Consider the following 22,923-nt stretch of genomic DNA (forward strand, 5'->3'; position numbering starts at 1 on the left):
ATTTTGTCCTGCAGAAGTTGAATATGTCCTATTTCCCACTGCTGACATCAGCTATCTCTTCTGGATGTTTTAACTTATACAGGAGATGCTGTGGGCCATCTGACTTCCTCTGGCTAATAAAACTTTCCTGTCTCTTATTATTGTGTTTTATGAAGATTAGTCACATTCTGGAGCACTGAAAGAATCCAGCATATCTAGATCTTTGTTGTATATTGGTGAGCTGTGTTACGTTAAGTCATCCAAATGTTTCCACGTCATAAACATCACAATAAACACGGCAAGGAACAGAAATATATGAACAACTTTACAGAAGATAAATGACATTGAAGGTAACTAAATGTGAGGGGGATAAAAATGGCAACATTTTGATTTCTATCAGTAAATATTTGATATAAGAAAAAGTCATCAGGATTTGATGAGAAACTTTCTCTAGTCGACAGTTTGATAACCGGTGCATAAACATTGTAACCAAACCAAAGTTGAGGTCGGAAGTAATGTTGAATAAATACTTTACAATATCTGGCGTCATCACGGCGCTTTCCCAACATCAGCAGACTGATGTGGACCAATCAGACGCAGCGAGACGAGACAAAGACGTAAAAGCCGTAAGAAGCCGTAAACAGACAGAGAGGGAGGCTGGAATGTGGAGAAAAGGCGTGTTAGTGTCTCGTATCTGCAGAGAGTTTCTGATTTTCTCTCTTTGTTGCTGCTCGGGACGCTTTACCAACCCAACATGTGTCTATTTGACGTCCTGGGAATGAGACTCAACTATCAACTGTCTTTGTGGTGCGTTCAGGAACAGCTAGGACAAATCCTACTGATTCTACCTTTAACTTTAATAGTCTTTGAATTAATTAATGACGTGAGCTTCAGTTAGCTTTGAGCACAAATGTCCTTCAGAGGGAGACTTTTTACTCTGATACTCTGAGTCCATGTCAGAGCCTGAACTCTGTTACTGTACTGGAGGAAACAAGCTGGATCAGAACTTCTACTGTCACCAGAGTCTGTTTGTACACAAGCATCTTAACTTCTACAACATTTGTGTTGTATTTGTGTGTGTTTGTATTTTTGCATCAGTGTCGTACATCAGAATCAGCTCGTGGTTCTAATGGTTGAATGTCACCATCAGTGGAAACGTGAGCTTCATGTTAACAACAGAGCAGATAGATTTGTTTCAATGCTCTCGTCAGAATCAGCCTTTTGTCTGGAGTCACTGAAGGTGTGTGTGTGTGTGTGTGTGTGTGTGTGTGTGTGTGTGTGTGTGTGTGTGTGTGTGTACATTTGCATGCTTCCTCACGCTCTCTTAAAGCTGAGAAGCAGCAGCGTCTTTGTGAGGATGACTCTGAGTTTTGACAGGCTTTACTGCCTGCAGCCAAAACACAACTCAGCACAAAGCAGCTTCGCTCTCTAACTGTATCAAACTATCATACGGCTGGTGAAATATTCACGCTCGCTGTCGGACGCTAAAACAACAAACTGCAGCCGACTGAATGAGTGCAGCGATGAGCGGCTCTGTGGGAGGTGTGGAAGTGTTTTTATAAAGAACATCCTTCACTTTGGATAACTTGTGGTTATTTTAAACTGCCTCTCGAAACATAACTGTCATTTTCCTGTTTCTCCAAGGACGTTCAAAAACAACACTGATGTTATTTTAATGTCTTGACTCGTAAATTAGAAGCTGTCCACATTTTTCGATATCAGATTTCAGTTAATTACTTCAACAACCATAATCATAAGTGTCCCTGATGATGCATTCAAGGACCCTCTGAAAAAGGCAATTTCAGAAAAAAAGCAGCAAGTCGAGAGAGGTGAATCATGTGAGTCTGATCTGAAGGTTTCTGTTTACATCTGTATCAGGAGCCACGTTAGCTTCCACAGAGTCGTTACTAATCTTCCAGGGTTTCTTGAAAACATAACGACAGCATGGAAAAATTAAATCATCTGGTCGTCTGTCGCTATAACTTCAGGAGAGAGTGAGAGAGGGAGGAGGGAAGTCTGACAACGAGATGAAAGATAACGACAACAGAACTTTAAATCATCTCCTCGTCTGTGAACACAACAGGCTGATCGATGTGTTTTTGTAGTTTGGTAATTTCTTAAAGGTCAAATTTATAAGCAAAGTTGATTCTTGAGTCTCAGCACCGACTGGGATGGTCGGTCGGGACGGTCGCCGCCCCAAAGCACCAGGATTTGTTGGAAATAAGACTCAAAAATCGACTTTTCTTTCAAATTTCTTTAACATCGTCAGTATCTGAAGCCCTCATTCACTCGACTGTCTCTTTCTGGGAGAATCACATCTGAAACAACACGCAGACCAACATTACTGGACTCACAACACCACACACACTGATTCTGTGGATATAAATAGTGTTATTTTGTTCCTGTAGCCTGCAGACATGTTCCTTTAATCACTATTATTATGTCTTTTCTTGGTTCAGAGATGAGGTGACGCCTGCAGGGAGGACATGGCAGCTGATGAGTACTCCAGAAAATTGATGTGATTTATTATCTGCGTGTTGCTCTGCTCCAGTCGTTCACATGCGGGCCTGTCGGCGGCAGACAGTTTGGTTTTATTAGATTTATTTTATATTTCTAACACCGCGGCACGCTGCCACTGTGAGGACTGTGGAAGTTTGTGCCTTCAGGATGATGATGAGCGTCTGAGTGAGTTTCAACATGCTGTCTGACGGCATTTCAGCTCCACCACTGAGACCGAGAGAGACTCTGACTTCTGATCCTCTCCGTCACGTGTCACTGCCCGCCGTCACGCTGCAACGGACGACTGACTTATCAGTCAGAGTCGGCGGCAGCGTTCAGGTTCTTAACGCGTGAAGTCTGATTACAGTTCACGCAGCAGTGAGGGCCACAAAAATGGACCCCACAGACGAGACAGTGAGGGAACGTTGGCTTTACAAAAACAACAGAAAATAAACAGTCAAACTTAATCACTAGCATTGATGTTGACTGACACGATTAATGGATAACTTCTAAAATCACTGAAAAATGTAAAGCTTTCATGTTTTAAATTTGTGGAACAGCAGCTCAGAGTTGGACCCTGCAGAAGAGACAGAAGTGACGACGCAAAATTCAATAATTCAATCGATCAACAATTTAGGACCTTTTAAAATCAATTAGTCAGTTTTGAAACCTTATCGGTTTCTCAGCTGTGAGGATTTGCTGCTTTTCTCTGTGGTCTCAGACTGTTGGACTGACAGAAGAACTATAAAGACTCCACCTTCTGCTTTAGGAAGTTCTGCTGGGTTTTTTTTTTACCATGAAGGGGCTTAAAAACACTCTGAAAAACAAAAATACTTTGATGAAATTTTACTAACTTGTAGATACAAGCCACCAAAATACACTCGATTTTTTTCCACCAGGATCCAGCAACAACGTGAAAAACAGTTAGTGGGATCTGTTCTGGGCCAAGAACCCATCCTCCATCCAAGCTGTGTGGAAATATGTTCTGTACGTTTTGTGTAATCGTCAAACCAATCAGCCGAGCAACTAACAAACCAAACGACCCACAAACCAACCAACCAATAATTAAATCATAACCATTGCAAAAAAAGACCTGACCTACATCATGTATGTCCTGGTACCAGGGTTGCAGGTGCATCATCTACACACATCAGGCGCGTTGTAAAAGACGGCGAGCTGTGATTGGTTGCAACTGCTGTCTTCATGTTCCAACACATTAAATGTGTGAGCTGCTGTTTATCTGCTGACAGATGAGTGCGGTCGCCCACCGACCGGCCACGTGTGTTTACTGCTTCATTAAGCCAGCAGCCGTAAAGTACAGTCACCTGCTCGTCGGCTCGTTAGGGAGGCTAACTGCTGCCAAAACGCTCGCTGCAAAGTTGATGTGTGTGAAACGGTGTGTAGTTTAATGTGTACGAGTGTGTTGTGGGTGTTCATCAGTGCTGTGCTGTGGCTGGCGACCGTGGACTCACCAGCTGTGAGATCAGCCTACACTTCCAGTGAACTGACCTCAGGGTCAACTGGTCCACCCACGCCGTGTGTGTGCGTGTGTGTGTGCGTGTGTGTGTGCGTGTGTGTGTGTGTGTGTGCAGATACTCATCATGCACATGCCGTGGTGAATACGAGCCTTTCAGCCCACACACTACTGAAAAAAAAAAAATCCAACTATTGTTCTGGTGGCTTTTAGCCTGCTCAGCACAACAAGACCTCTGACCTCCTGTCACCAGTGATAAATTACTCACCATCGCCTGTTTAAGTTCTGAGGGTGACGGTGATGTTTCTTTCTTCATGTGATTTTTTTAAATTAATCCACATGAGAAACTTCCTTTTGTTTGTGGTTTAATTCTGACATCATGACGAATGTTTCCATCAAAGTTCCAGCAGAGAAATCCTCCAGAGTCCTCGAGGTGACGCTGAGTTTCATCTGCTCGTCTGTCTGTAACTTCAGGAGAGTCAGAGAGGAAGGAAGTCTGAGAACCAGACCCAACAGAACCAGAAGAACTCTGTAGAACATTAGAGAGTTGAGGTGAAGCTCTGAGTGAAGTCAGCACTCAGCAGAGACCCTGGTTCTGGTTCTGGTTCTCTGTCTCCTCTCTTTAGGACTTTACATCCTCAGGAGGAGGAGAGGAGGAGCGTTATAATAAAACGCCTCGTGCTCTCTCAGAAAATGTGTTTAATTTGTTCCAATAATTTCCTGGAAAATGCTTCAGGCTGCTTCCTGACAAACATTTAAAACGTCGGCGAGTTCAGACAGAAAACTTTCAGTAGACTTCTCCACCACTACCGTCTCTCTCTCTCTCTCTCTGCTGTGGTGCTCGCTCGGCCACCAGAGGCCTTTGGGCTCAATACACACAGGAATGTCATTAAGGCGTTTAAATGTTCCTTGTGTGTTCGGGCTTTACCATTATGGAATGTAATGGTGAGAAGAGAACGACAAAGAGCCTTTCACTGTGAGGGAGGCGTCTCAGCTTTCTGCTGCCGCTCACTGAGGACAGACTTCACATCACACACATGACATGTTAAAGTACTGCAGTCATATCAGACTGGAGTACAAGTCAGGAAGGATTAGCAGTACATGTACTGTAGAGTGTTTTAGATCTAGATGATCTGGACAAGAGAATAAAGAAGGAAGGACAAGAGGACAGAAAGGAGAGAGAAAAGAAGGGAAGGAGGAAGGACAGCATGAGGAATAAAAGAAACAGAAGAAGAAGGAAACACAGAAGGAAAACATTAAACTAAAGAAAGAAAAGGAGACAAAAAAAAGAAACAATAACAAGAGATGAAGCAAAGGAACGAGCTGAAGGGAAGGAAAGTTAGAGGATAATAAAACAACAGGTGGAAACAAGAGAAACCAAAAGGAGAAAATATTCTGCAGCTGTAGAGTGAGAAAATACTTTCTGGATGAGGAGCGGAGGAGAAGTAAAAATATCTTTATAAGAAAAAAAAGGATTGATATTTCAGAGCCTATTTGTTCTCTCTGCAGCCACGTTGCAGTTTGGCAGACAGAAGCGAAGTTCATTAGCAGATCTTAATGTTTCAGTCTGGAGCTCGTTTGCATCCTGGATCCATTTGTTTCTGTCGTAAGCTCGAAGGAGACTCAGCCAAATAAACACTCTGCTGTTTGCTGGCATCAGTCATGGTGAGATTCAGATGACAGAGACTGACAGACGCTTAACTGAACCCACGTTGCTCATGTGGACTCTTCATCAGAACCACCCTGGCAGACGGACCGTGTTCACTCTCGGCACTGGAAGCTTCTTTAACAGCCACCGAGTGAACGTGAACATCTGTAAACATGCAGACACACACCTGCTGTCTCACATCACGAGCTGGACCCTCCGAGATCCACGTCTGGATGGACGACGGGCCAACAACCGGTCCCAGAAACCAGAAGGTCTGCTGACATTTAGGCTGCACCCAAATCTCCACTATCTGGACCTGCAGACTGAGCCCTGGCAGACTGTGATGTGTTCACTGTCACCACGTCAAGTCTGCAAGTGAGACCACGAGGCAAATATTGTGCCAAGGCCTGAAGACTGCAGCCCTAACATCTATCTGCTTCACTCCTCCATGTTTCTGTATCATGATGTGGTTACATTTCATTTCTGGCCTCAACGATTCAATAAATGTTTCAAGATAATTAAGACAGTGAAGTCCGCTGAAGTCTGCACAAAGTCCTCTTGGGCCCCTGCAGACTGGATCAATTGTGGGTTTGAACAGCCGTCAAGACTCCCGGACTTCCCTGCCAAGTCCGCGAGTCTGCAAGTGTGGTGAAGCCCAGATATTTGAAGAAATGCAGCCACATTTAAACTAGATCAGCAATCAGAGAGGAATGAATATGAACTGGACTCCTCTAAGATTTAACTACAAACTCAGACAGACATCAGAGGTCTCCATGCAGCTCGACTCCAGGAGACCCGAGGTCACAAACTTCAAACCCTTTACAAGCTGAAATCTTCCAAAACCAAATCAAACATCTAACGAATCTCAATCAGACGAAATAATAAATGCAGCTGGAGACAATCGATGAAAAACATTTACAGTTTGTCCATCTGCTTCAGTCAGAACACTGTGTTGTTAGCTTCAGGCTAATCTGTTGAATCTGTTATCATCTTCTTCATTATTCAAACATTTCCAAATCCAAGGTGCCAGAAAAAAAACATATGCAGTTTTTTGCATCTTCTTGGGTGATGAACCTCAGAAACTATAATGCAGTAAATAAGGACACAAATAGTTTTTGTCTTCTCCTGAACAAGACAAAACCTTTGTTTGGTCTGAACCGTTTCACACACCCCAACATGAAAACTACTGAAATCTGTAAAAATAGAAATACTGATGTTATCTCAGTCCAGTCAACACAAAGAATGCAACAAATTAAATACCATGTGTAGGCTTGTTTTAGCAAATACACACATGCAAAAGCATGCATTTATCTTCCCTTTGACACACACACACACACAGCACGGTGGGAAAGTTTGCCAGCTGCAGAGTTCGAGGAAGGAGGAAGCAGCTGGAGAGTGTGATGTGATGCAAGTCGGAGGAAATCCAGGGAATTAGAGCGGATATGTGAAGGCTGCAGAGCTCGCAGCGCTGGAATCAAGACCAGAGTGTGCAGATGTCCTCGTCTGCAGGGAGAACCACTGCAGAGATCCTCGTCTTCGTCTTTACAAAGGAGGCGGTGTGGTCTGTTCCCGACGGACAAGATGCCTGGAGATGAAAATATCTCAAATTGAGGCAACATAAGACGTTTCAAACAGGTTTTCAAGGAATCACAATCATCAGAGCGAACCCTGAAAAGATTCTGTTTACAGCTGTGGGTTGAAGATGTAAGTGGGCTCTGGGGACAAAGTCCAAACTATTTCTGAGACCCTTTGAGTTGAAGTGCTGCTCGAAACACTGCTAATCAAAAGGTGTCCTTCAGTGCCACTGTGTGTGTTTGTGTTTCTGAACCATGGATGAACCCGTGTGAGCTGCTGTGGCACCAACTAAAAGAAAATCCTGCTGGACTATTTTTGCACCCGTGTCTGTTCACTGTTGTGGAAACAGAGTCCAGGCTGTGACTTCAGAGGGGAAATGTCATCTTTGGAGGAACTACACAAACATTTTCTCAAGAGTAAATCCTGAGGGGAAAACAGTGACTGTGCTAATGACTCTGTCACCCCGTCAGAGAGGAAACTGCAGCGCTACACTGACTAAAAAACACTTTTCAGTCATTTCCAGGACAGAAGAAACTCTCCAAAAGAAAACAGAATCAAACTCTCTAAAAGCTTTTAAAATATCTATTGGAGACAGCTCTGATGGTGCTCGGGATTTATCAGGACAGCTGCTTTACTATTTTAATTAAGGAAATCTGAACTGTGTGGAAACTTAAAACATATTTAAGCAGCAAAAATAAAAGTTGTAGTTTTAAGTTGGACAGGACAAAGTAAACTCTCTCCAGAAGATAAAGAATTAAACTGTTAGCTTCAGAAAATAAAATGTTCTAAACAAACAGCTAAATTCTACTAAAGATTTATGTTTGAGATGATAAAAAAAGAAAGGAAAATGATTAAAGAAACAGTCTTGATTCTGTTAAAGCATCTAACACACAGACACACACACTCACACACAAACGTACACACACCAGTGGTTCTGATTCACTGTGATGAGAGACAGCAGGAACTATTAGGAACTCAAATGGGAGGAGGGGGGAGGATAATTGCAGCGTCTCCTTTGACTCTCAACACTTCTCCTCCCACTCCTGTTGAGTCCATCAACACACACACACACACACACACACACACACACACACACACACACACACACACACACACGATAAGGAAAAACCACTTCCAGATTTTATCTTAAGGGATGAAAAACGATCCAACGAGAGACTAGAGACCATGCAGAGAGAGCAGGAGGACAGGTGAGAGGGAGGACAGGTGAGAGGGAGGACAGGTGGAGCAGGAGGACAGGTGAGAGGGAGGACAGGTGAGAGGGAGGACAGGTGGAGCAGGAGGACAGGTGAGAGGGAGGACAGGTGGAGCAGGAGGACAGGTGAGAGGGAGGACAGGTGAGAGGGAGGACAGGTGAGAGGGAGGACAGGTGGAGCAGGAGGACAGGTGGAGCAGGAGGACAGGTGAGAGGGAGGACAGGTGGAGCAGGAGGACAGGTGAGAGGGAGGACAGGTGGAGCAGTGAATATTTCAGGTAAGCTCATGAATCAGAGTCCAGCTGCAGTGTCTCAGAAAGCTCGTCTCCACCATTACGATCAATAAAATCTGTTTCGTGACTCGTTGAAAACCAAAATGACGTGTCAGCGACAGATGCCTGATGTTTAAAATGGCGTCTGGAGCTGGAGCGCAGCCGCTCGTTGTTTCCCACAGTTCATGTGAAAGCAGCTGATCCTCATGTGAACAGAGACGATCCAGCTGCGTCAGGCTGAGATGTGAAGCACTTTGAATTATTGACATTGAGTCCGGTCCAGATTTTACAGTCAGTCTGCAGATATTTACGAGTCAGGAGACAGATGACGGACTAAACGTCCACATTATCTAAACTCTCGTCTTCGACGTGTTAACTGCCTGATGTTGAAAGGATGGAGGGTTGTCCGTCACCAGCCTGCTGTCGTCAGGTTTTTATCTGAAGTTAATGACAGAGTCTCTCTCTTATCTGTCTGCTCGTCTTTTCTTCCTCAGTGTTCGCTCGCCTGTCTTCCTGTCTGTCACACTTCCTGACTCATATTACCTCGTCCACTGACCTGGAAAATAACTGTGGAGACTGATGATTTAAATCTTGGTGTTTCCATAACGAGTCCTTTATATGTTTAATTTTCTGCCCACAGTTTATCTAATGGATGGACGCTCTTGGTCCTCAGGCCTCGTGTTGTGTTTTAGAGCATCTAAAGGGATAAAAGAAGCATGATATGAACCCACAGTGATGGTCCAGCAGCTTGATGTCTGAGTTTGTGCTCTGAGCTTCTTACTGACTGATGTTTGTGTTGGAATGTGGGCAGAGCGAGGATTAGCCGGGTAATCCCTGACCAGAACAACCGCTAATCCTCAACCTCATCCCTCACACCTCTGGACACGGAGCTGTTCAGACGCTGCGCAGCTCATTCCAGTGTGTGATTCTCAGGTTCGTCTCTCCTCCGTCAGGTTTCACAGGTTCAGAGTGAAACACTGACGCGTCACAGAGGAGACAGTTAAAGCACAAACTTGAGATAATAAGTTCTTAAAGTGTCAGACTCGAAACTGATCCATGTATTGAACGAAAACAGTGAGAGAACAATTTGTGGTCTCATTACGATTCTGCTCTGTGTGTCCCTCCTGCTCTGCCATACAGTGTCTGGAGTTCGGCGAGGGCTCGGTGACGGGGGACATGTGCGAGGATCTGTGTGTGCTCGGCCTGGTCGAGTACAAGCGCTGCCTCTACTACGAGAATGGGAAGAAGGTGATCGAGGCGCGCTGGAGAGGAAACCCCGTCATCCTTAAGTCCAAACTGGAGAATTTCTCCTCCTACGAACCGCTGGGTATACTGGACTACCAGGTGATTTATTATCAGCTTCATTTCCTGTCCTAAAAGTTACATTAATGGTCCAGTGAAGCTCACGTTACATCTGAGTCAAAGTGGATTAAAAATAATCTTCAGTAATTCATGTCTCTGACAGGACACAGCAGAGGAGCTCTCGCCTCTCGATGTGGTTTTCTACGCCACTCTGGAAGTAAGTCGTACGAGCTAATAAAGCTAATGATATGTTCAGTGTTAGCTTCTCCAACAGGCTAACATCAGTGTTAGCTTCTCCGACAGCATCAGTGTTACAGGAGAAAGAAATCCTAACTAGTACTCCTAACTGAGTCACCATGTCTGGTCTCAGGTGAGAAACTCTCTGGGGCTGGCTGAGGACGACGAGGATGAAGACGGAGGAGGAACTAACAGCTCTCTGGCCAGACTTTGGGGGAAGAAGCTAAAGAACAGAGACAAGAGTTACTCCAGAGCCGAGCTGGCCTCCCTCTGGTCTCTGCTGCAGCAGGAGGAGTACACCTTTCTCAGGTGAGAGTCCCACAGGGAATAAATCTACCGACCAAACATCCTTACGGTGGATTTATTCTGGTTTTCAACACATATATATCGTGAGTGAATCTCACTCTGCCTTCCGTCTCTTTTCTGTAACATTTCACTCAGAAAAGTGCCGACACAGCGCAACAATCGCTAAACATGGGTTTTAACTGACATTAGCTCGGAGCTAGCTATATGCTACGTTAACAAAGCGTTTCCTTAGCAGCCAACAACAAGCTAACAATGTGTAGGACGATTAAAACACAACACTGTTTCACTAACAGGTTTCCTGTCGCTGTTCTGATGTTTCTGGCCTTAAGTTTTCTAAATCACAACCTCCCACTCAGTGTGCTAACGTTAGCATCCAGAGGAGACGACTCCCTCCACCTCAGCCCGGAGATCATCGGTCTGCAAGCTTAAATCGTGCCTAGAGAGAAAGCTTTCAGTTTAAAGTGTGTTGGTAATGTGTGAGTGACCTCTAGTGGACAGAACGTCTAACAACCACATGCTGATCGTGGCTCTGGCAAAGCACCAGCAAGTGTATGAAGAGCAGAGTTACACAATAAATATTTACAGAACACAATGTCGAGGCAACGCAAGCGTCAATATCAGATATAATAATAACTCAACAAACAACTCAACCTTCATCAGAATACCATAACGAATGTCCCTCCATGAGCTGACGAGCACGAAGACTCCGTTAGCGTGAGAGTTAGAGTGAAGAAGGTGAAGAAACTGTGAGACGGCTGCAGAGTTAGTTTCCTACCAGCCTGACGAGTCGAGGACAATGAGTTCAGAGGTCGTTTCTCACAGACGGGTCTCTGGATCGTGAAGGTGAGACAGCTCGTCATCAGAGACCGGAGCTGTCACAGGAGAACCCGGTCCTGTGTGGGCCGAACACACCAGAACTGTTGTTTAATCAACAAATATAATCAATACGTTCAGTCAAACATGTTCACATGACCAGAGCCTTCAATTAAAGATACTGATTATACCTCATAATGTATCAGACAGGACCATCGGTTATCTAAACACATCCAGGCTGTTTTATTGTTCTATAGAGGTGAGTCGGACATTTTGTTGAAAGTAACTAAAAAGTAAAGTAATTAGTAATCTGTTACTCTTCATAAACAGTACTATTGTTACTTAATATATTACTCTAAACTGAAAGTAACTGGCATTAAGCAATACATTACATTTTAAAAGGTAACTTGTAACGTGACTGACAGCATGAAGCCTGTGGCAGCCATTTTGTAAACTGTATGTTTCTGTAGCAGTGGATGTTAACCAGTAAACTCAGTAAATGTCGTTATTAACAGCAGCTAACAGACAACACACAGCTGACAGAGATCCAGCTGTAAACACTGAACACACTGCCACCATCACACCGACACTCACACTGACGGCAGAGAGGCTGACGGTTCAGTTTAACACACACAACAACATTTAAAAGTCTGCTAATCATTGTAGCATGATGCTAACAACAACAACAACAACAACAGACGCCACCGCGGCTCATCAACAGATTTCCTCATGTTAACACAGTTTAAGACGATTAAAATGAGCGTTTGTTGTCCCGACCTGCTTCTTCTCTTCCCTCCGTGCACCTGTGTGACTGACAGCTGCTGCTTGCCGTAGATTTATCCGCGTTAACGCCTCACTGACCGCGGGGCCGCACGTCAACGTCGCCGCCATCTTGGTCCGGGCAGGACTCGCCTGTGAGCACCAGGGGAGGCAGCTACTGGACACAAAGCACTGTAACCTTAACATGCATCAACTTATATAAATGAGTCGTTTATATAATCAATCGGTTCATGATGAAGCCACTTGGAGTTCAGAACATTTTGTCTCCAGTCACTTTGAATCCTGACAGTTTGGCTGTGTGAAAATAATTATGGCATTAGGAAATTAAATCACACATCTGTTGAGCATGAATTTAGATTATTTTCCTACAGCAGTGGACACGCCCCAAATTATTAATTAATTATGTAATTATTTTAAATTAAATGTGCAGAAAATTTTTTACATTATGGCATTTTTTTTGTTGCTATTTTTGCCACTATAATCAGGTTGATCACCGCTCATTATTACTTACTGATATAAGTGAATATATGTGAATGGATATGCAATAAAAGTCAAATTAAATGTGACATAAATTTAAATAAAACTCAAATGTGCCACATAATAAACAATCAAGTGAAACACTGGACATCCCAATATCCCAAACTGAGTAACTGAACAGTTTATTCAAATGTAAGATACTGCACCTGTGAGTCCTGACAGCAACCATCACTGAGAAATAAAAACATATCGGAAAAATACAAAACAAATATTGACATTAAGTGTGTAAATTATGTTTTATTGCAGTGAGGACACAGATAAACTCAATGACAAAGAATTACAGATAAGCAGAAGATAAGATGCACCTCTGCTGATCCCAGTGGAGAAATTCAGGTTTATACTTGTACTTGTATATATATATATATATATATATATATATATATATATATATATATATATATATATATATATATATATATATATATATATATATATTGTTTTGTTGTACTATGAGGACCTGCTATATTCCACTTCATACTGAATTAGCCTCCACTTATATTCCAAGCATTTCATTAAACTTCTCAACATTTCATGTTCATAAAATATTTATTAAATACAGATTTCATCCACAACAGTTAAAAAAGATTTTTACAGTTCTTTATGACAGTGACTCAGTTTCCATCATACAACAAAAGAAAGTCCCTAATAAATAATAAAAAATAAATGTGGGATATAGTATTTAGTTACCAAATGAGTTCATCTCAGCCTTGAAAATGTGAGAATTACTGTGGGCAGAGCTGGAGGACGAAGACAGAAAGGCACCAGCTTGTTTTCAGATGCTCAGACGACCCAACAGGCTGGAAGCCAAAACTCCACCGAGTCCAAAAATAAAACCGGCGAAGCGAAGTGACCTGTGCTGCTGCTTATCTGGAGGCCTGCAGACAGAGCAGCAGACACATGGAGAGCGTCTGAGTGTGTGTGTGCTACTCGGAGAGCTGTTGGATGGATATAGAAGCTAAAACAACAGAGAAGCCGAGAATAACAAGCTGCTGTGGATCTGTCCTGTGATATACATGCTCTGAAACAGTCGTTCACCATCACTGAGCAGCAGAAAGCAGTCAGGTAGACAGGTCAGGTAGACAGGTCAGGTAGACAGGTCAGGTAGACAGGTCAGGTAGACAGGTCAGGTAGACAGGTCAGGTAGCTTTGTATCCAGTGAAGGTACAAAACTCAGATACTAGGCAGTTGTTCTTAAACGCTGTTATGGAATTTAGAATACATTAAAAGATGTGTAATTCTGCTCTGACGGGAGGAGACCAGGAGCTCAGAGACCAGGAGATCAGAGATCAGGAGCTCAGAGACCAGGAGCTCAGAGACCAGGTGCTCAGAGACCAGGTGCTCAGAGACCAGGAGCTCAGAGACCAGGAGCTCAGAGACCAGGAGCTCAGAGACCAGGTGCTCAGAGACCAGGAGCTCAGAGACCACCTTCACCCTAAAAGATGTTGGTTTTTCGTTTCTGACATAGCGAGCTCATATAAAAGGAGCAGCTCAGCAACAGAATCAGTCTGTTTCAGTAAGTGTCAGTCTGACGTCTGTGCAGGTGAAGTGAGGAAATGATCAGGACTGTAAAGACTCGTGTCCTCCTCTGTTCTCCAGAGTCCTGCAGGACCTCAGCACCCACGTAGCAAAGGTGTTGGGCTCCTGTGGTCACTTCTACGCTGTGGAGTACCTGTCTGCTGGACACGCCTGGGACCAGAACATCTTCTCCCTGGAGGAGGTGGCTGGTTCTGGGCCACGAGGGAGGTGGACTACCCGGGAGATGGTGCACCGCATCGCGCTGAGTTTTCTGGACATGGTGTGGCACTTTGACAACGACTTCACCCACAAACTTCACCTGTGTGACATCAAACCAGAGAACTTTGCCATCAGGAAGGACCTGACGGTGAGTTTCTATCCATCTTTAGATTCACTTCGAAAGGCAGTTTGGTGACCTTCTCCACCAGAACAGTGAAAAGCATCAGAGTGGTCTGAGTGGCCTTAATGTTTCCTGAATGTGATGAACATGAACAGGAAGAACGTGAAGCGGGCGGCTGAGGGAGAAGAGATAAAAGTGGGGTTTTTAAAAAAGCTATTAGAGAGAGCAGAGATGGAAATCAGAGAGCGGATGGTGGATTACGTGAGGTTTTTGTTGAAGAGAAGATAAGTGACCCTGCAGCTGAGAAACAGAAGGTCATTCACACACACACACACACACACACACACACACACACACACACACACACACACACACACACACACACACACACACACACACACACACACACGTCTTTTGAAATAATCGAAGTACCGTCCTCCTCTGTTGAGTTAGAAAAGCTCATAAATCTCTTCATTACTGATGCACTAACCCGACTTGGATTCCCTGAATTTACAAGAAGGTCCAAATAATGTAGAATGAGTCAGAGACAGAGTTTCACTATGTTATAAAGTTTGTTTTAACTCAACAACTCTTAAAATCACTACATTAGTTAATGGAGTCTGGTGACGTTGTGGTTGGATCAGCTGACATTGGCAGTTTCAGACTGTTGTTGTGTCTTCTTCTTCTTCTCCTTCTTCTTCTTCTTCTTCTTCTTCTTCTTCTTCTTCTCCTTCTTCTTCTTCTTCTTCTTCTTCTTCTTCTTCTTCTTGGTTCTCAGAGGACTGTAATTGAGGAAGCGGTTCTTCGATGTGGTCCAGACCGCCTCTGAATGTGGTCTGAGTCAAACTCTGCCTAACATGAGTGGATTATATAAGTGACTCTGTGGTAATAACTGAGTGTCTCACTGTTTCTCTCATCTGGTTTTTAGTGGCTGGACAGTTTTATGAGTTGTTGATGATTTGTTTCTGTTCTTATTGTTCAGCATTTTAGTCAAAAGTTTCTCAGCTAAAGAAAACTTCACTGTTTAACAAACAGACGCTTCCTGTTTGATCTCATCCGAAAAAAATCTTGTTTCCTTTGAGGAGCAGCCAAACAGTCATTTTGTAACCAGACTGCTCAACCTGATAAAGTCATCTTTTTATACTCATCTGGAATATTAAACTGGAAAGCCGAAGATTCTCTCAGCAGTAAAAATAAAGCCGAGCGGAGGCAGACGACTGGACGTCTGTGTTTCCCTTCGGTCACAAATCAACAGACTTTAAATTCATCACGAGTGTTTGGACAGAGACAAACAAATGTCTGCAGTTGTTTTCTCAGCGTTATCAGATGGTTTTACGGTTTGTGCAGCCGACTGAGCCAGACTGTGATTAATCCAGCGCCGTGTCAGGTCCGCGCTGGGCCCCGGCCAACCATCACAACTCAGTCTAAACTGTTCGCTGATCCCTCACACGGCAGCCTCATGATGACTGGAAAATGAGCCGTTAAAGAGAAAAAGCACTAAACCCAACAAATGTCAAGTTAAACAGAGGCTCGTTACTGCTCTCCTGGTATTAGCAGGATTACAGTTTTCCTGTAAAGCAGTTAGGAACAGATGTAACATCACTTTATAATGACAGCGCTGTGAAACAAGAACTGGACACAGGAGTTAAAGTTACAGTCATCAAACGACTTATTCAGTCTATAATCTTTCAGTAAATAAATAAATGAAGGTTTGAGCTGTAATCTCAGACAACAGACGCACATTAATCATCAGGACGAGCTCAGCTGAGGTTTCTGTCTCTCAGGTGGTGGCCATCGACGTGGACATGGCGTTCTTCGAGCCCAAGATGAGAGACATCCTGGACCAGAACTGCAGCAGCGACGACGACTGTAACTTCTTCGACTGCTCGTCCAGGTGCAACCTGAACAAGCGCAGGTGCAGCCCCCGCCGCCGCAACAGCAACCTGCAGGTGAGACGGATCTCTGGACCTCTAACCTGTAAAAACTCTCGTGCAGTGAGTTTCTCTGGTGTTCAGCAGCATCACACATGTCTCGTTTGGACATTCAGGGCCTCCGTAGCGAACGTAATTACATCGTCACATTCTGCAGCATCGACTCGTCACGTTTCTTCTTCTGGTTGTAGCTGAGCTGAGAGTTTTACTTGTTATTATTTTAGGGAAGTGTCGACTTTATCCTTGTTCCAATAAATCATTTGTTTTCCAAATCATATTTCAATCAAATCTAAAACGATTAAAGAACAAAAATCCTCCTTTTCTAAAGGAATAAAGTTTGAGATGGAAGAAGAACAAAAAGCTGCAAACTTCAGATTTTAATGTATAAATGTTTCAGTTCTTCATGTTCAGTGATTCTCCTGTTCTTCACTCTCAAGTCGAAACATTTCTCCTCGTCTCCTCGGCCGTCTGTTCATCGTCTGTTCACCTGTGAATCAGAGCGCCGCCTCCTCGCTCCTCAGCCAGGCTGGTAAATTATAGAGTCTGCTCCTGAAGAATTCTGGTGATCCGTCTTTCACAACATTTAATTACACGTGTGCAGTAAAGACGTGTGTGGAATGATAATTACTGATCTGAGGACAGGAGGGCTGAACCTGCCGACAGGTGACACACGGAGAAATCTGGACCAACGCGTCTTCCTTTAGTTTTATTTCTTATTCCTACAGGAGTTTATCTCCAGGCCTGAAGTCCAGAAGAAAAACTCATCTGATCTCATCTGATTTCGTTTTTTCTGGAGAAATTATTTTATTACTACAAAATATACAGAACATTTTTAGAAGACTGTCCACTTTTAAATTATGAGAACGTATCCTGTTAAACAAATAATCATCATTAGCTGAGGCTCATTTAATATTTCATGTGAAGTCACTCATTAAGTTGGTTAGTTAAATAAATCAATTGGAAACTTTCTGAACTGAACATCATTTTAAGTCTTTAAATGAAAAATAAAAAGTCAGATTTTCACATCCAAGTAAACTGAAGTCAGGAGGGAATTTAACTTTTCATTTTTTGTTTGCATTTTAATTTTAAAACTCAAAATTAAAATGTTGTAGGTTTATATTAAATGTATTGAAACAAAAAGCATGAACATGATTCTATTTTAAATGCATGTTTGTGTCACATTTCTTTGTTTATATATTAACTTTATATTTTACCACTACTGAAAATATTTCTATTAACACACAAAAATATGAAGTGTTAAATGAAAATTATTACACTGCATGAATGTTTCAATTTGACAGTTTTTATCTGTTAAATCTAATATTAAAATTTAAAGACTGAATTTTTCAGATCATTAATTTTATCATCTTGGTTTGGAATTAATGTTTGTCACATTTTTCTTGTCATTTATCAAAATGTTTAATTACCAAGAGAAACGATTTTTAAAGTGAATATATTTTTAAACAAGTTCTATAAGCTTCTTCATGTTTCAGCCTCATTATCACAATAATTAATTTGCACTTTGTGCTTCTGTTTTGTGAAACATCAATAAAGTTACACATGATACACAAACATTTAGCATTTAATAACTTTTCATTTGATTTACTTTAAAGCACAAATTCAAATCTAACATTCACTCGTATATTATTATTATCAATATTAATATTAATATCATTATTGCTGTAAAATCACATTTTATACATTTCATTATAATAAATGATTAACATTTACAGGACGATTATACTTTAAATAATGATACTTTTTCCTTACACAGATGAAATTATTACCAATAGTAGAGGAGACATGATTTATATTAATCATATTATAATCAACTTTATTATAGTTTTGATAATTGACTATATTTCAGTCATGCCTCATCATCAGATTGTGAATTTTAAAATGACCACAGACGTTACTGTGACGTTAAATTCATCAGAAATATTAAATGTAAATAATAAAATAATAATAAAACTCATTTAAAATAATCACTCAAAATGCTTTTGATGCTTCTTAATAAGGGAACGACTAATAAACCCGCATTTAAGATGTATTAATTTATAATAATAATAATAAAAATAATAATAATAATAATAATAATAATAATGTAATACTACTACTATGAATATTAATAGCATCGTATGTTGAGTGGATCATCATCAGTAACTTACAGATTTTGAAGCGTCGTCCCGTCGGACTCGTCCGGTACATCAGCGTCACCGCGATCGTCTCCATGACAACGGCCGGACAGACTCTCATCACCCCGCCGCCTCCCGTATCACATGTCATATGATACGAGATACCTGCATTCATGAGAGGAGGATGAATATGAGACGGAGGGAAGATGTTTTTCTACAGGTGACGACGGGACGCGACGCACAAACACGAAAGACGTTAAAGAAAAAAACGGGTCTGTAACAGGAGGTGATCGGAGCACAGGCGGTCAGGAGGAAAAAACACAGGAGAAGAAGAAATTAGGCAGATAAGATATTGGGCAGATATTGTGAATGTGGAGGGAGGAAAATGAAAAGAGGATAAACAGGAGTTCAAATAATGGGAGGAAAATAAAAGACAGAAAAAAATATAGAATTGATGAGGATGACAAAAAATGAAAAATCTGATTAAATGCACATGAAGAAAAGAAGATCTGCAAAAACAGACAACTGAAAAAGGAAAAACATGAAACTAAATGAAATTAAAAAAGAAAACGTCTAAAATGAAGTTAAAATCATTAAAAATGATCAAAACAATGACAGAAAAAATACAGATGAAGAGGAAACACAGAAAGAGATCAGATGAAAGAAAACAGGGGAAGAGAAAAAACAAAGATTATAAACGCAGAGAGGATGAGGAACAGAGGAAATGAAAGAGGAGACGATAAAAGGCTGAACAAAGAGGAAGAGAAGAAGAAAAGATGAGTGAAGGACACAAAGTGCTGGTGACACGTCGATGACACGCTGCCGTCCTATTGGTCCACCTGAGGCTGTGACCTCTGATGACCTCCCACCTGTCCATCACGTCCTCGGAGAAAGGAGGCATTGTGTGTGTGTGTGTGTGTGTGTGTGTGTGTGTTTGATAATGACAGCGAGGCGTCGTCTGCATAGTGACGGAGGAGAGAAAGAATCCTGTTCATCTTTTGATCTTCTCCGTTCTCTTCTTCTCTCCTCTTATTCCCACTCGTCTGCTCTCCCTCTCCGTCCTTTCCCTTTCAATCACTCTCCTTTCTTTCTTTTATTTTCTTGTTTTCTGTCTGTCAAGTCTTTTCTTCTCTCCTCTCGTCTTTTCCCTTCTCACATTTTCTCCCTTGTTTCTTCTTCACATATCTCCTCTCCTCCTGTCATCACTTTTCTTTTTCCTGTCTTTTGATATCTCGTTTTGTTTACTCTCATCTTCAATCTTTCCTCCTCTTTTTGTTTTATCCCATAATCCATCTACGTTCTTTTCCTCTCCTCCTCTTCTTGTTGTCTCTTGTCCTCTCATCAGGTGATCTGTGAGAAGATCTTCAGGCCGTGGTTTTCTCCCACGCTGCTCGGAGCCAAAGCAGGACTCCCGCTGCAGGTACCATTGTTTTAATTATACTTTTATGTAATTTATCTAAAACACAAAAAAAAAACCTGTTTTATTATTTATTAGAATACTTTAGTTTTTAATCATCTGAGAAGCAAAACATTTAAAAAATAGAAATAATATTTATGCTGAAATGATGATTGATTATATCTAACTTCATTACTCTTCATGATCTGATCCCTCACTACGATTCTGCACAATAGAACATAAAAACAACAGGAGTTTGGTGCTGGTGTGTCTGTTGGACAGGTGGAGCTGCAGCAGGCGGTGCAGGAGTGCTCGGAGACAGAAGGAGGTGTGGAGGACAGACAGGAGGACGGAGCCGGAGGAGGAGGAGGAGAGACGGCTCAGGACGGGGGCGTCCATCAGCGTCTCCTCAACATCCTGACTCGCCTAGTCAAGGAGGGAGGGGCTTCAGGGGAAGGGGGCGGGGCCTGGGAGGGGAAAGGCCACGTCCACACTGCTCTGAACTTCTGAGGAGACGTTCAGAGACTGTGGGACATTTGAAACTTCAACACATCAAAGATTTCTCTTGTGAACTGTTGAAATCCTGGAATTCAAGGATCCTCATGGAGAATTCAGACTTTTGTTTACAAGTTAGCTGAATTAGTCGCTGCAGTTTGAGCCACAAGGATGAAAACCAGATATGGCCGGATATGTACCACTTCTGAGACGTAGATCTGGTCGAACATGAACTATAAATACATACCACATACCTCTGTACGTGTCCTGTTGGTCTGTTTCTCCTCGTTTGGCCTCTTCAGGCTGTTCACACCTGGTATTAACATGAGCGACTCTCACTTCCTGCTTTATATGTAAAAAATGAACAAGAAGGTCCAAATAATGCAGAATGAGTCAGAGACAGAGTTTCACAGAGTTTATAAAGTGTCTCCAACTCAACAACTCACTAAACTGACACATTTGTTAAGGGAGTCTGGTGCTGCTGTGGTTGGATCAGATGAAACAGACTGTGTGTGTCGGATCCATTCTGCCTGTTGTTGTTGTTGTTGTTGTTGTTGCTTCTTCTTCTTCGTTGGTGTCCTGTCACTACAGCAGCCAGCCCTCTCTGACAGATTACATCTTTGTCTGCGACACATTAATGTTTAATCTACAAACTCCATGCGGTCAAACACGGCACCGACCGCCTGGATGAGCAGTTTGTGTGATGGGATCAGGACGCGTTGTGTGTTCAGAGTTGTGTACTTGTGTTAGTCCCAGGTGTAAACAGACAACTCGCTCCACATGAAGGGAAATCTGACAGAGACGTTTCAGACGACAGTGTTGTTTCAGCTGTGAGTCAACAGTTTGTCTCAGAGCAGCTCTGTACACTAACAGGACGGTGCTGAAGAACTGGACCGCAGAACCCGACCTTTTCCCCCACAGTCCCCGCTGTTCATCATCTGGGGCGTTTCCAGATTTCATGTCAACGTGATTCTGAAAATGTCATCACGGTGAATCTGGAAACATCCGGATCAGGACCGGAGAGCTGAGCCGCGAGCTCAGCGATGCGTTCAATGTCTCCTCATCAGAGGAGGTTATTATAGATCCAGTACACGAGGATCCGCTCTGCTTTATCCACTTAGTCTCAGTGAGATTTATTACAGAAGCTGCAGACGAGCGTTTGTAACGAAGTCTCATCACTAACGACGTCAGCCGGCAGGTTAGCGGACGACGGTCGGCTCTCGCTCAGCTTCTGGTTCAGTTTGGGTTTTTCAAACAGATTCACTTTTAATCAAAGCTGCTGTGATTTAGCTGAGTCGGCTTCATTGTGATGTACAGTAGACGTGTAACGACGACGTTCAGTTGAATAATAAAGTGTGTGACGATGTCCTGCTGCGTTTGTCATCAATACACAACTCAACAACCAGCTACGACCACAGCGGGCTGAACAGAGAGATGTTCACTAAGTTCTAAAGATGATTTCTGTTTCTTGTTTCTGTCTCTCGGATCAGAACGAGAGGCGAGTTCTGACTGCAGCCGTCCACAGTCCAGTTATTCTGTGAGAAATGTCCAGTATGTGATCATCGCTTTGATTTATACGTATCGTAAAGTTTCAAACTTATAAACGCAGCAAAGTTTAAATCTCCTCCAGCTGCTTCTCTAAACTCAGCAGCTGGTCGTTCCTGCTGGCGGCTGATCGTCCTCCAACCAAACGCATCATTAGTGAGTTTAGATAAATCTAACGCCCCTCATCCGTCTGCTGACAGCTGGGTGGAGGTGCACTGAACTATTTTCTACATCATCGAGCCAGGAAGACAGAAAAGAGGTAAAAACCTCTGTGGTTTTCTTCCTCTGGGCAGATCGAGTTTCAGCGTTCCTGCAGAAACCTGAGAGGAAGCAGAGAAGCAGCAGGAGGGTGGAGGAGGGAGACACAACATGTCAGACACAACCTCCATCCTCCTGGACCAACGAGTCACAACAGACACTCAAACTCCTGTTACAAAATCCTGACACATGTGGATCACAGACTTCAACATGAGGCTGAAGTTTAATGACGCGAGGCCTCAAGACTGACGTGACTCAGAGCCGCGTCTGATGTTCCTGTTAAAAATGTACCAGTAATAAATAAAAAGGCTTTTAAATGTTTAACAGACTTCAGTATTTTTGTCACGATTGTTCATGGCCTCATACATCCCAGGATTCTTTGTGCGCCTGAAAAAGTAGAGAGACAACAAGAAAATGGCGACATCACGTGCCGTAGATCGTCACTCTCGCGGGTCTGTGCAGCAGAAATCATGACGTGAGAGTAAAACATCTGGTGACACAACAACAGCTGACCAGGTTAACAAGCTCTCTGAAGGACCACAGAGGCCGAGTCCTTCAGAGGACGCAGACCTGAACTGAGACACATCAAGGAAACTTCCTCTATTCAAAGTCTGCAGGAGAGAACAGGTCACAACCTGATCCGAGGTCAGATTTAACCCTGGATGTTCTCATA

At 42.7% G+C, this 22,923-nt stretch overlaps 1 protein-coding gene and 1 long non-coding RNA gene across 4 annotated transcripts in view; one reads left to right on the forward strand and one right to left on the reverse strand.

Moving 5' to 3' along the window:
• dipk1c (divergent protein kinase domain 1C) overlaps window positions 1-22,535 on the forward strand; it is a 34,460-nt gene extending 11,925 nt beyond the window's left edge. Inside the window, exons 1-9 of one of the 3 annotated variants that reach the window (XM_037078704.1) lie at window positions 8,793-9,090; window positions 9,301-9,593; window positions 9,801-10,004; window positions 10,126-10,179; window positions 10,333-10,508; window positions 14,232-14,517; window positions 16,275-16,439; window positions 19,902-19,976; window positions 20,235-22,535. In XM_037078704.1, coding sequence (XP_036934599.1) covers window positions 9,837-10,004; window positions 10,126-10,179; window positions 10,333-10,508; window positions 14,232-14,517; window positions 16,275-16,439; window positions 19,902-19,976; window positions 20,235-20,462 — 1,152 coding nt within the window. In that variant the 5' untranslated portion in view covers window positions 8,793-9,090; window positions 9,301-9,593; window positions 9,801-9,836 and the 3' untranslated portion in view covers window positions 20,463-22,535. Of the gene's footprint in view, window positions 1-8,792; window positions 9,091-9,300; window positions 9,594-9,800; window positions 10,005-10,125; window positions 10,180-10,332; window positions 10,509-14,231; window positions 14,518-16,274; window positions 16,440-19,901; window positions 19,977-20,234 lie in introns of those variants that run through there. The other 2 variants (XM_037078705.1, XM_037078703.1) reach the window with 2 other exon arrangements.
• Window positions 13,112-19,047, reverse strand: LOC119008423. The gene is made up of 3 exons (XR_005071419.1): window positions 18,590-19,047; window positions 14,305-14,469; window positions 13,112-13,510 (listed from the first exon to the last, which is right to left on the reverse strand). It is a non-coding gene; the product is annotated as an uncharacterized LOC119008423 (long non-coding RNA).
• Window positions 22,536-22,923: the final 388 nt, after the last annotated feature.

Source organism: Acanthopagrus latus, chromosome 19 (assembly GCF_904848185.1).
Source record: "Acanthopagrus latus isolate v.2019 chromosome 19, fAcaLat1.1, whole genome shotgun sequence".
In the NCBI taxonomy this organism is placed as follows: domain Eukaryota; kingdom Metazoa; phylum Chordata; class Actinopteri; order Spariformes; family Sparidae; genus Acanthopagrus; species Acanthopagrus latus.